The 14,709-nt window shown below is 35.7% G+C and overlaps 1 protein-coding gene across 1 annotated transcript; it reads left to right on the forward strand.

Annotated features, from left to right (window-relative positions):
* Window positions 1-1,726: 1,726 nt before the first annotated feature.
* LOC150095841 (uncharacterized) lies at window positions 1,727-9,247 on the forward strand. Its single transcript, XM_090409650.1, has 5 exons — window positions 1,727-1,841; window positions 2,807-2,856; window positions 3,284-3,387; window positions 7,391-7,589; window positions 9,114-9,247. The coding sequence occupies exons 1-5, from the start codon at window positions 1,784-1,786 to the stop codon at window positions 9,123-9,125; spliced, it is 423 nt and encodes a 140-aa protein (XP_090265776.1). The 5' UTR covers window positions 1,727-1,783; the 3' UTR covers window positions 9,126-9,247.
* Window positions 9,248-14,709: the final 5,462 nt, after the last annotated feature.

Here is a 14,709-nt window from a genome sequence, read left to right on the forward strand (position 1 = left end):
GAGGGCACAACGAAGAGGTGACAGTGAGAGTTTGCGGTCACAATTTGCATATCATCCTAATCTGGTAATATGCAAATTAACAAAAATTTGCAAGATATTCATTAATTGAGCGAACCCATTAAATTCGTGTATCCTATGTGGCACCGTGTTCTGTCAGAACATCTATGCTAATTAAAGCACTATCTAACGAAAATTGCTATAATACACATTAAGTTCTCCGATTCAGAGCATTTTTGTGTAGAAACCAGAAAATAACTCGAAACTGCACTTTAATGCTAAAGTCATATTTTCGTGTTTTCAGTTCAAAAAATCTTGAAATCGGACCTATGTGTGCTTATTTCCCGTAGTTACAGAAAATTACATACATTTCAGCTCACAATGCTGGGCTATAATAATTCTGCAACTGCTCGTATCAATACATTGATTTTTATGTAGCTGTAGGGCTGTGCTAACATTCGGACGGTGCGAATAAGAAGTTAATCGGGTGATATGCAAATTAATAAAAAATTGAAAGATATTCATAAATTGAGCGAACCCACCGCAATCTACCGGCATGGATGAGCGTCACAACGTTAAATCCAAGTATGCTATGTATGGGTGAGGGCCACCACAGTTTGCACAACTATACAGTGTACTGTATTATTCGCTATATTACATAATGCAACATGTAGTGAAAATTGCTTAAACACGCACAAGGTGCTCCATTTCACAGCATTTTTGAGTAAAAACTCGAAAATAACTTGAAACTGCATTTTACAGCTAATATCATTTTTTTATTGTGTTTTCAGTTCAAAAAATCTTGAAAATTGGACCTATGTGTGCTTATTTACCATAGTTGACAGAACATGTCACACATTTCAGCAATTTATCGGGTGATATACAAATGAATAAAAAATTGCAAGATATTTATTAATTGAGCGAATGTTAAATAATGGAACTAAGAGATTATCTTGATAATCTCTTAGTATATTTTGCTTTATTTGTTTCGCTTTGTTTTTCATTACTTTATTGCCCAATTTTATTTTTTCCTTATTTTCTCTAAGAGTTTTTTTTTCTAAAATCCTCTAATAAAGCAAATAAAGCAAATAAAACAAATAAAGCAAAATTTTTTTCTAAAATTTTGCTTTATTTGTTTCGCTTTGTTTTTCATTACTTTATTGCCCAATTTTATTTTTTCCTTATTTTCTCTAAGAGTTTTTTTTTCTAAAATCCTCATTATTACAATTGCTTGTAACTTAATCTTAAATAGATCTTTATGCGAATTAGATTCCATTACGAGCAGCCCCCATCCTTCGGGATTGCTCTTTTATTGGGGTAATTCAATTCTCATTACGAAACCGAAAAATTATATTTATGATAAAAGAAAAAAAATGTAGTAATGACCATTATATGCTTACCTGGTAGGGGAGATATAAGAATCTACAAGAGTCTATAAGAATCAGTCAATCCATTGGACTCTTATAATCCCTGTCAGTGTGTCTAAATATTAACGGAAGGATCATTTTCAGTCGATCCACCAAAGCAGAAACAAATTTAATTAAAACATTTCTCCATTTGGATTCTAGAGCATTTCTCTTTATGAAAATTTTTAGAAATTATTCCGTTTATTTACTTAAAAAAAAAAAAAAGAATCAATTTTCAGCCTTCCTTACCTTCATACAGAGTGATAATCCACAAAATTCTTTGATTCACAGAAAATGAAAATGGACGGATCCACCACAACACTCACGTGGTTTATAGTATTTATACAGCATTTCACTCAAAGAAAGTTGGCAAGTTTATCATGGCTTTCGTTGAAATCGAAAAGGCGTTTAGTGACTACCAAGAGCGTATCCCGTTAGGTAAGAGCATGTTTACAAATACCTTCAAATCAAATATTTTGTTAAATAATATTATACGTAGGATATTAAATACCAAATTCATTGACAATGTGACATTAAAAAACAAACTGCTTTTTTAAAAGAAGCACGCCTTTGTGGTTAGCGGGCTACTGTCTACGGCGTGAATGGCTTTATGGTCCGTCATAAATCCATTCCCATACCATAAGGGTATTATTACACTATTTAAATTAACGGGATATTAAATCCCACATTGTTATGAAACCGAATAAGAGACTCAAAGGTCGGAATCAAAGAGTTTCATGCCGAATATGGTAACTAAAAGTGTCGGCGACTACTAGCGTAAGCTAAAGCACGTAGTTCAAGTACGTAGTACAAACTATGCAACTCGTAGCAAAGGTGGAGAAAGTTCTGGTCGCTATTCTCAGTATTCCACATAATGTAAAACCCATCTCCTAGGAGATATATGATGTTCTACATTATGGTGGGAGGTCACTACCCAGACCGGTTTCGATCTTTTGTAGCTAGACCAAATATAATACTAAGGGTATAGCGAAAAAACTTATACTCTGCTATACAAGTTGTCAAAGGTGCACCATATATTAAAAAAAAAAAAAAAAAAAAAAATTACTATTACTCGTGCAAGAATTGCCTGAATGGACTGACTTATAGGATTAAGACTAAAAAATTGACCTAGATCAATAGGTTGGTCCGAATGCTACTGCTAAACCAGAACCCTTTGTAGTGAGGTTTCACAATCTCCGGTTTAATTAACATCTCCGAGCTTAACGTAATTCGTTACGCACAGAATTCGTTATATTTAAGTAACTAATGAATACAGTCGTATTTTTAATTACGAATCGCGGCAAATTACTTCTAAAAATTAATTTAGTTAATCGCATCTATTTCAGACTCGAGCTTTCAATGATCGATCATGCATTTCGAACGAATTTATTTTTTCTTTCCAGAGGAACGAAAACAGCTTTATGATGCCGTCAACAAACTTGGAAAGATACCGGTGAGTATTTTATTGCACTGCTTATTGAGAAGTACTTTAATTCAAACGAATCTTACTTTTAGCGAAGTAAACTAATACCCGGGAATTTTAAGTGAAATTGTTCCACGCGGTGATCTTTCGCAGTCATAGATTAAAGAAATCTGATTTTCGCCTTGGTAATCGCTGATCAATTAAGGGATTTAATGATGTCGCATCTAAAACTATCAAACCTACTACAGAAAGCTAAAACTGTCCACGAATAGGTCGTAATGAAACCTTAAACCCCCCCCCCCCTCTCGTTCATAACATTCACTTTCTATACTAAAATAAATACTTAAACATTAACAAAGCATGTTTTTCCGTGTCTTCCTAATAAGTTTTCCGAACATTCCATTCCAGTAAATCCATTTTTATTTTTACAAAAAAGCGTGACTTTACTTTCTTACAGGTTGTACTTCAACCGCATCCCAAACAGGGCTTCTCCCACCTCCCTTTCGAAGTTTGGTACGTGGAAAAAGAAACTTCGTTTATCTCCCTAATGAGAGAAGTCAGGTAAGACGACTTTAATGTCTAGTGTAGTGGTCATCTACATAACTTTTTATTTAGTCAAGTGTACGAATTGTGCAAATGCAACTCCATTTGCTGTTCAACTCATTCCAAAAAATATTCTCAATTCAGACAAACGCCATGATATAAAGAAACTTCGAAGTAAACCCGTCTAACTAGTTTACAGCAACTGATTACATTAGCATTTGCTATAATGTATTCCTACAGAATGCATTCGCATTTATTTGCCACACTGCTAAAATTAGCGATTGAGCGAACGGCTTCTGTACTCGGATAGTTCAGCTGGAATACTCCCTTCCTTAATGGCACACTCCTTCAAATTGTCCTATTGTAGAATACAAAAAAAAAAAAAAAAATGTTTTCCCTCAACATTGAGCAACTAAAATGTTATTCATTAACAGGCTAACGGACTTGCCATCTCTGGTCTCCTCTTACCAAGATAAGCTAACTAGCATTCCACCTGAAGAATTGTAGCCTGATCAATCTACCGTATTAATTCCACTTGAGTTACCATTTTAATCTTTCATGAGAAACCAGGAGCTCTCATACTTCAGCAAAAATGAGAATCAGAATTCAGCAATTACTCAGTAGTAAATGCATTCTGCTCTCACGGAAGTGAGACTTGCCCATTATAGTTCGCCCACCGATTTGAAGTCCCTCGACCCTTCTGCGCATCTCAGAAAAAGAATCCATTCCGATAATAGGGTAATCAGTCCGTATAGTGGGACGAGTTGTTTATAATTACCGGTCGGAAAATTAACTTCTCTTTCATGATTATTGTAGTTAACTATGTTGCTTGTATAACAGTAGGAAAATTTTACCTATAAAGCACGTGATTTCGCGTGTTGGCGACCAATTCGGACGTCCTTCATTTTTTCTCCCCTTCAGCATGAATCGACTATTCTTGGAAAGACGCAAAGCAGGGACCTGGAAACGGTGGGCGAACTATACCACTTTTTTTTTTAAAAAAAATCAAAGTTTTACTTATGTGGAACTTATTTATTCATTTAAGATTCTTCCTATTTAAATTTTTTTTTTAATGCTTGAGCTCAAATGTCTTTCATTTAAAAAAAAAATCCTTTTTTTTTTTATATAAACGTGGCAATTTTACCCGCAGTGACTTGTTTAAAGGTGTATCCTTAACGTTCATATGTATGGGGGGGTCGCCACTGCTATGGAATATTCTCCAAATAAGTCTGCGCAGTTTACATAGCCAGCCTTCAGTTTGCTATCGGTTTCAATTTCAAAATCGGTTTACTGACTCAAAGGGTGAAGCAGGATGCTTTTCATATTCCCTGCTGTCTGAAATGGATACAGTGAAGGAAAACGTTAATGAGCAATACTCCCCCTGAGAGGGCAAGGGGATTATAGATAATTTCTTGAAATTAGGATGGCTTTAGGTCTTTCCTGTTTGTTTCATCATAGTCGGCAGCTTGTTGTATCAGTAGATTGGGATGTGTAGACGTTTTTAGGAAATACTTCACCGCAAGAGAGTGAAGGGAAGAGTAGATATAAAGGATGTTGGTGTCCAATAAAGTTGAGCATCTGACAAACCATGGGTGCATTCAGAATCATACGTAGTGCACTCGCTGCAGTCTGAGGATATTAGTATCGGCGGTTTGGAGTTTGTCCCCAGCAATAATGATGCCCTCTCTAGCATTCAGGATGGCGTCAGATGTGTGTGCAGTAGTGTTTTCGCGGTGGGTTGTATGCAGCGTAAATTTTCAGTCTGCCAGCCAAGCTAGTAAGAATGCTACTAATCTCCATGCCAGGGACCTCGAGATTAGTGGTCGGGGGTTGTTTACTGTATGGTGTTGGTTGCAATTTTTAATGAAGATTGCAGTGCCACCACCTCTAATCTAGGCGGTCAGTTCTGTAGAGGTGAAATCTCCTAATTTTGGACTGTCCGATAGCCTCAAGTATGTTTCGCTTATCAAACATCTGGCTGAAGTCTGAGTGAACACTTGGGGCTCAATATTGAGGCCATTGGCATTCCACACCACAATCTGTAGGGAGTCTGGAGTTTATTTCTGTACATCAATAAGTGTTGAGAGTATTAATCCTATTTCATATAGGAATCTTTTTCTTAGAAGCTGAAGGATTGGACCTGCTGAAATCCTGTGGTATGTTTGACTGTAGTGCTGATTGATTCTGTTCCTTCGTTGTCATTTTGGCATGGACCACGTCTACATAGGTCCTTGCCTGCCGTTGGTAGTTTATTCTTTTAGGGGCCTCGAACTGGGGTGGTGGGACTTCTGACACACATTGTTGAACACAGACTGTGGTGCCAGAGGTGTAGGTGTTCATGAGCTGATAGGGGCGAAGGATTGTCTGTTTGTTTTCGGACTGCCTGTTATTTGGGTGTTGAATACATCCTTTATAGTTAGCTGGGTGATGGCCACCACAGTTTGCACAACTAGCTGGGGTGGTCTTTGGCTTTGTGCAGGTGTTAGTGAGGTGGCTCTTGGCACATTTCAGGCATTTATACTCTGCCTTGCAGAGTCTCTGAGCATGGCCAAATCTTTGGCACTGTCTAGTTGAAGCTTTCTTCCGAGACTCTGGAGTGATCCGGAGCCCACCGACTGATCTTAGGTCATAAATATTTTTGTGAGCTTTATGGATCTCCACCAAAACCAGAGGCATAGGGCTTTTGTCAGCTCTCGTCCACCATAGAGGCCGATGTCCCCTCACCAGGACATGCCACCTTAATAGGTGGCATCTCCTGGTGGGGGGAGATCGGCCTCTATTTCATCTGTAGTTACAGATGTAACACCTTCAGATTCCTCTCCGAGCCGAGAGAGAAAGTATGGTATTGAGTATTACTTGAATCTAATGCTTTGGTCAGTTTTCTATAGTCCATGGTAACAGGCTGGATTTTGCCATCCATGTTCTTAGCTGAGAAGTATTGTATTTTTAGGTCTGTCATGGTTGAACTTAAGGGTGTCCATTTTTTCTTTTCCTGGTGGCCCCCTCTCTTTGGGGGAGGCCAAGGAATGTGAACTGGGAGTATCATCTTCCATACCCGAATCCATTTGAGGTTTTGCGTTGGTGTTTGGCGCTTCTTACGCGCACGGACCTCTTCAAAGTCCTGGGGAGTGGAAATCACCAAATCCAACTTCTCCATCTGGGTAGTGTCTGTCCTCAACTTCTCCTGGCAAGGAGTAGAAATTAAGGATACCGAGCCACTCGTGTTCGAATTTTCTTACAATCTTTTTGAGAATGTTAAGCGTCTGCCCTTTTGTTGAGCGATTCGATATAAGCGTCATCTTCTTCCTCGATCATAGTGATGACTGCACTACAATAGTTAATCTATTTATAATAAGGCAACGACGGTATGTAATGGAAGCAAACATTATGCTTAGTAAATCATATTCGTTGCAACTCCAGTTTTCTGGAGTAGTTTACTTACCTAGAGTAACAAGAACAACACATCAGATAACAACACTACCTCAATCATTCTATGCGCCACACAAACTCCAAAAAACTGAAATAGTCCAATACTGATCGAATTCACTCACGATTCCTGATCGTCGTAATACAATTCACCTCTTTTTCAATTTTTACTAGACTTCTTACCCTATCGGTTCAAGTATGAATATTTTTTTCTAATATTCTCTCTCGCTGAGAAAAAAATTAGGTGAAAATAAAACTCAAATTCGACAGGACTATAACTGTATTTAAAGTGTAGCTACTAATTGTACTAAACGAATCTTTTGGATGCTTCATAATTGATTACTGAATCAACTGATTACCTATGCTTCAAAAAAAAAAAAAATACTTACGATGGAGTGTTCAAGTTTAGTGTGGAAAAATTGACTTTCAAAAGTCAAGCTTAAGACCAAAGCTCGACTTAAAGACACCCTCTTATGCAAATATGCTAAACAGTGTAAAATTAGTCTCCTTAAATTTTTAATTCCAACTATCATGCAAACTGCTAAATCGATTTATCTTCTAGTCCCGACCTGTACAGCAACAATTTCCATTTCAGATTGAGTATGAATGCGAAACCAGGCGAAATCTACTTGTTGATGACGGAAAATGGTGGAATCTTCCCTTATCAACCAATACTCGAGGTATACAACACCCATAAGAACGAAGAAGACAACCTTCTTTATCTGCTTTACGTCTCTTCAGCAAGATTTACCTGCGCTGCCAATCACGTTGATACTATAAGCGGACTCTCAGAGGTAAGGACTAAATCAGCACGTGGTTAATATAAAAACTAACACGAAACCTGGTTTCTTAAAAGTAAATCTTTTCATTTAGATCTTTGAACTAAAATTAATGTCATTATTCATTTATTCTGCTTTAGTAAACATGCCGTATTTTAACATTCCCTACGTGTTTCTCCATTTATTAAAATAATGGTAAACCTCGATTGGTTTTGAATTTGTACTCAAATACAACGGCAACTCAAATTTTTTTTTTACACGTATGGTTGCACATGGTCTAAATTATGTACAGTTAACCTTCTGAACAACTCGGGGATTACAGGTGTCGAACACCCGCTTTTTTCGGAAATCCGCGTAAATCTTTAGACTCCTCGAAAACTTAATGACTAATAGCCTACTGTTGACTAGAAGCATTATCGATAACAGTCGATTAACCGATACTTTGCATGCTGTGTATATATTATTTCCTGTATTCTTACAATAAAGGAAATTTTATAATAAAACTAGAGGAAAGAATCAAAAATAAATACATTTCTAGTACTGTATTCATCTATACCATAAGTTTACGTCTGTTTACAAGATGAATCGTATGTCTGTCAATACGTACATCAATATTGTCTTGTGATACAAAACACCTGTTGACGTTATATTACTAACACTAGACGTCAAAAATGAAAAAAAAAAAAAATTATTTACAGGTATAACGAAAAAGCAGTAATATGATTGTTTTATGGTAATCGATAAGATCGCTTCACGGTAGTCTAGCATACTAATGAGTAAATCCATTTTTTATGCTAATTTAACTGTCATTTTATGCAGTATTAAGGATTTAATCCTGCATCTTTAAATTTCTTTACATTTCTCTCTGAGAATGGCCATATACGGTCTAAGTGTTTGCGTGCGTACGTTTCGATAAATCTTCATAATCGATTTCTGTGTACTTTATGGCGGTAAATGAAAGTTGAGTGTAGAGATATTTTATGTATTCATGACAACTTTTTTAATTTTTTTCGATATTTCTGGGCTTCGTGTGAGTAGATCTGCGTTCAAGGGTTAACTGTACTTGGAGCCGCGTACCTTTTTTTTTCTTGAAATTAGAAACTTCACTTAATTTTTTAACAAAACCTTCAGTACTGTTTAAATGTCTTTAAGGAGTGACTCGCAATTTGCACTGGTTGCTAATCTCCAATCAAAATATTGGAAAAAGCATTCAGTTATGCTTTTTTAAAGAGCGAAGACTATCAAAAAAAAAAAGCTGATTAGTCGCATTTCATCTGCAATGCAACCGTGGATTTTGATATCCAAAACTTCTGTTCTTGACTGAACCTTAATTCAGTTATTAGAAACCATTAATTCAAATATTCCTTTGCGACCTCATTCTATGCCAATCTTCCTCTTTTTAACGTGCGTATCGCGAGTTTATTTGAGGTTTAGTATTTCATACTCAATAAAAAAAAAAGTGTTCCTGTTGTAATGAATTTTTATGTTTTATATAGAAAACAACTGAAATTAAGTTGCAATTTTTTTTTTTTTTTTTAGATTCTCTCCTGAGTATTTCCGTGGCAAGAGTTCGGTAACAACTTTTACTAAACTTTCTCAAGGATTACTCAAGCACTACTTATATTGTATCGAACTAATGTATTATTGAATGTTATAAAATAAACGTCACCGAACTTGTATTTTTTTTTCTTTATAAGAAATACTTCAGTCAGTGGAAATTCATTGTCTTTTTCCAAACTCGATTCCTCAGCTCAAGTTTAACCTCTCAAAGAAACCCCGAGTTTCGGTTACAGAAACTCCAACACTTCATTTCCAGCCTCTTTCACGAGGAGCTAACACTGCTATACAACATTCAAATATAGCACTAAATGAGGTGAAAAATAATTTAGTGTGAGACCGAGTACTGTCTTGTTTATTGCACTGAATAAGACAACTGGACGTCTCGCCAATGGTCTGCTGAGATGTCCCGTTAACCTTAAAAAATAAAAATATAATTTCGTCTTTTATTATAAAGACTTCTCTAGGATGTAAAATTATTATTCACAGTAGGTGAATAATAAAATGTCAACTATTCATTCTGCCAGTGCTCCGGCGATTTCTAATGTGTAGCGCGGCGTGCTTGCTCGCTGAAATCATGATCCGTTGATTTTCAACGGATCATGATTTTGAAGCAGTTAATGTTTTAGTCTTGTATTAAGATGTACCAAATAAAAATCTGTAGACAGCTTTCTGGCAGTGTAAGATTTCACACACGTCCCGAAGTACTCGTTATTCTATATTTCTGACATGAGTTTTTGATAACTTGCACATTGTTTTTTCATCGGTTCCCTGTGCGATGTTCCATAGAACGGCATGGAGTTCGGTATTTAAATGATATTTAGGGTTAACGGATCGAAGAATAAATTTCACTTAAATGAAATTTATCAAATCTTCAACTTTCAATGCTGAAGAATTCTGCTTCATTTGACAAACGGGGCCGATATAGGGAAGCCAAATAAAATTAACTCATGGTTAACTATGTGTGAGTATGGCAAAAAAAACGGATCTTGAGAATTCGTCTCATAACCATTTTGTAAGAAGAAAATGAATTGGATGTCTTGAAGGTGTGGTTCAGACGATCTGGTTAGTTTTTGTGTGTATATGCGCACATAACTAACCAGATGGTCTGAAAACCATGTGTATATATACATACACACATGTAGAAGTGAGCCTTGGTTTCATCAGTAAACTTTATGCTGACGTGATTACATGACTAGAAATCTCTAAAGGCCTTTAATTATAGCCTTAAAAGAATTATGTGACACTTAATTTGCATACAATGTGCAGTATAAAGAGCCGAGATATAGTAAAGGGCAGTCTTTCGTCAGGTTAGGTGATAACTTGCATTTGGAGAAAAAAGCCTTAGAACCAAATCCTCTGAAAACGAAGCTGCGAAATATAGATGGGTGACATCTGTTTTGCTACGTAATGTTATCCCCCCATGGTTTTTAAAATATTGTTTGAAATCAAATTCTCCAAGTTCCGTATTCCTTAACTCAGTTTCCCAAACTGTTCCGTGAAAGTTATCAAAATTAATGAGCCTGGAATGGTTTTAAATGCGGCGACCAGTTCAAACATGATTGAAAATCAGGAGCTCCTCACTTTGAGCGTGGATTGTGATATTAAGGCCAGAGCGTCCTAGCCCCGACTCAGCCGGCCGCAGTTATCGACACCTCAGAGCGCGCGTGAAGTACAGACGTTTCCATTCTAGGAAACGTGCGGTCACGAGCAAGGCCAGTTCGATTCGTTTCGGCCCGGAACGCCTGTAGTGTGCGCCGTCGCATTTTTGCGATGCGATACAGTCTGCTGAGGCGATAGTATGCGCTTTGCTTTACATTGGACACGAGACTGATATTAGACTCAAACCAAGGTGTTCCGTTAAAATTCAGGATTTGTGAAGTGTTCTGTCGTAGAAGTTTAAGAAACTCTGCCTTGAATCTTCCTAAAGCCTGTAAACCCTTATATCCATGCAAGCCATTCGTATGGCCTTTCCATAAACTTGCTCATATGAAATTGTGAATCCCAAATCTAGTATTTCTTCAATCTTTTATGACCATCCTGTGTGTGTGTGTATATATATATTAATCCTCCAAGCTTTTCATAATCGGCAAAGGAAACATTTACTTGTTTATGATTTAAGGTCAGTGCTTCAATATTAAGTACCCTAACACCTAATCTTTGCGTGTGTGTTCCAAACTCGTGTTTTTACAAAAAAATTGCTATAATAATTGGAGCACGTTTGTGTATAAAAGTAATTTTTCTTACATATAACAATTTATCTAATCAATCTTAACGATTGATAGAGAAACAAGCAATACATAGTATGCGTGAATTTAATGCGTTGCAACTATTATGCCATTAGAGGATCGCTGTTAGGATAAGAACCCATCCGGATAAAATGTTTACTTATCACAGGACATTAAAATATTATATATATATATATGAGTATACGGAAATGACTATTGAGAATTAGAAAATCGGATTAGCCATGATATGTTGAAACTAAATAAGCGGTTTAACCTAAGAGCCTAAACCTAAGTGCTTAACACTGCTACTGATGAAACTAAATATATTATTCCTTAACAGATAACCTAGATTATGACATAAGTATAAAATAGCAAGAAACGAATATTACTGGTACTCAAGACTGTAACTATAGTTTAACCCCCCCCCCCCCACAAAAAACTCAGTAAACTATTTGGGCCTCCATATTGACCGCAAACGGAAATAAACTCATTTTGCATTTTTAACAAACACGTAAAAGTTCGTAATTAACAAAATATAACTTGTATTAAAAAGTGTCAGTTCAGCATTTTTAAGATGCATATATTATGCATGGAAGCCTGTGTAGTTCAGTGGAAGTGCTTTGCACTCCTCTGTGCTAGACCCTCCTAAAAAAAAGTGTCTAGAGTTCGATTCTAGTCACCGACTACTTTTTCCAAGCTTTTTTTTTTTTGACTGGTTCCCGAGTTATTCGATCTCTGGTATGGAAAATTGAGCTATTTTCTCCTGGAAAATAGGATTTTTGGTCCCATAAACTCAAGAAAATCAACCGTAGAACCCATACTATACTATTTCAGAGATTAAAAATATTGTGTTAGAATTAGGGACCACGAGATTGCGGCACTTGTTAGCAGTCTCTTCAATATGTGCTCGGAAATCAGTTATAGCTTTGGATCAGCTATCTCTGAGTGGCTACCAGTGGAGATTGAACTGCCCACTCCATCTCCAAACGTTAGACGGGACTAAAACGCCTCGCCTACCCCTTTTATGGAATAAAAGGCTAGCTGATTTTTTGCTAATGGATTAAAACTAATGGACTGAAATTAAAACTAAATTAAATAAATTTGTTATTAATTCTTCACTGCGGTATAACATCACCTAGCTATAGAATAACACATGCCACAATAAATTACTTTTTTATTATGTAAATATTTCGTCTTATGTATCATAAGACATAATTATCGAACAATTGGAAATGAATTAAAAAAACAGTACTGTGCATGCTTATATTGGAATCCCTCTACGTATTTAGTTGCGTGCTAACGGATTAAAATGGGCTGAAATTAAAACTAAATTTATCTGTTATAATTTAATTATATAAAGTTGTTTACTGTGGCATACATGTTTTGCTCTAGCTATAGATACTAAGGTTTCACTATTTAAGAAAACAGTATCACCTGTTAGGAGTGAATATTAACAATCTGCTTTTGAGTCGAATGCAGAATAGAATAATCAGAGCTATAGCGATTACTTTCTTCGCATATTCAAGTAGTGACCTGTTTAACATTTTTCCATTAAAGAAGCTTTATCGATATAATTGTATACTATATGTAAGAAATAATATCGTAAACTTTTCTGTGTGTGTGTGTATATATATAATGTATGTAGACTATAGTTTGCGTTGTCGTCGAAACTTGCTGGTAGTTTCAAGGCAAATAAAGAAATTTTTCAGGTATTTTGAGCACTTAGCAACAATTGACTTATTTTAAATGCAGGACATTACTGTCAATATTATTATGTCTCAATTATATACAAACTGGTAACCGAGAGATACCAAAAGGAAACCTGGAAGACCCAATGATTAAGAAAGTTGGAAGAAAATGGAGAAGAAAGGCCCAAGACATAGCTGGATTCTTTACGACTTGCAGTCATGGAGAAATCCTGACAGAAACCACAGGTCCATCAAGGTAAGGTATATACTATAAGCATACGTGTGCTCGCATTGATACTCATTTAATTTTTAGTGACCTATTGCCTACATTTGTATTTTTATAGTAACTAGTATGGTTACGGCCCCTTTTTTTTTATGTTGCTCCCATCTACTTATTTGTAAACCTATAGTACATTTTGCCAGGGACGAATGCTGGTCTTCAAATTCACGCTTTCTCTTGTTATCATTCAGAGAAAGAGAAGGTGTGATTGCAGTCTGATTAGCGGAATAATGAATTACTGACCATTTAAAACTATATGCAGGTAATCCTCGTATAACGCGGATGTTAGGTTCCGCAGAAATGTCGCGTTATGCGAGCCTCAGATCACATAGAAAAAGTAGGTTATGTTCCGAAATCGTTTTTTTTTTGTTTAATTATAGAAACAACAATGACATATCCAAACAGAAAATAATTTTTATTTAATTCAGGTAAATCATGTAAGTTAAGAAAACATATAAACTATGAAACAAATACATAGTATAAAAATTACAAATTTTGTACTTAAACTTCATTGCACATAATGCATAAATGTTTTAGGCAAAATGAAATAGTGCATATTTTAATCTTTCATAGCATGAGCATTGGTTAATAAACACTGGTTTTGTCATGTAATCACCTGATGCATTACTACAAAACAGAGTAATTCTGTCTTTGGAAACTTTGAATCCATGCGCTGATCTTTCATTTTTCGAAATATAGGTGAATTTTTTTTTTTCCCCAATATAACCCGGATTCATCCGCATTGAACACCTGGTCTGCACTATAAATGTTTATAAACTTTGAGAGCTTTTGTTTAATAAGATTTCCATCCATAGGAATGTTCTTTTGAGGTGCAATCTTCTATCGAAATCATTAGATTTCTTCATTTTTCCATTAGAATATCGCGTACACGCTTTGCACTTATCGTTGACCCAACAATAAATACTTTCTCGGATTTTTATGTTCATTTTGTTTTGATTGTTCGAATTGTTGATTCATTTAAATTCAAAGTCCCTGCAAAAACTTCTGTTTTTTCTTCATTTTTTAACCGATCCAAGATTTTTAATTTTTTTCTTCGAGAGAAATTAATTTTGACTGCCTGCAGGTCTCAGATAATAATAATAATATAATCTGGTGTCCTTAACCCAACCGGTACTAATGTGCTATAGTTACCGACATTTCAGTGAGAATTCCATTAAAATAAAAGTTTCTTTCCTTAAGGCTGCTTTCAAATAGACATGATTAAGCCATTACTGAATCATTGTTATATATACAATGATTCAGTAAATGTATATATGTAAGTTTAATGTACTCTATGTAAACTATGATATTTTTTTTATTTATCATTACTGAAAGAGAAAGTAATTTTATGTAATTCTTCTGATTGAATTTGATTGGCTGTT

Source organism: Typopeltis vanoorti, chromosome 19 (genome assembly GCF_054136105.1).
Source record: "Typopeltis vanoorti isolate ZY-2024b chromosome 19, IOZ_Tvanoo_1.0, whole genome shotgun sequence".
NCBI lineage: Eukaryota > Metazoa > Arthropoda > Arachnida > Uropygi > Thelyphonidae > Typopeltis > Typopeltis vanoorti.

Bases quoted from the DNA above. Each gene is read 5' to 3' on its own strand.
- LOC150095841 (XM_090409650.1), top strand. From the start codon at position 1,784: ATGGCTTTCGTTGAAATCGAAAAGGCGTTTAGTGACTACCAAGAGCGT. The intron at 1,842-2,806 runs GTAAGAGCATGT...TTTTCTTTCCAG, and splicing joins CCAAGAGCGTATCCCGTTAG to AGGAACGAAAACAGCTTTAT. The intron at 3,388-7,390 runs GTAAGACGACTT...TTTCCATTTCAG, and splicing joins TCCCTAATGAGAGAAGTCAG to ATTGAGTATGAATGCGAAAC.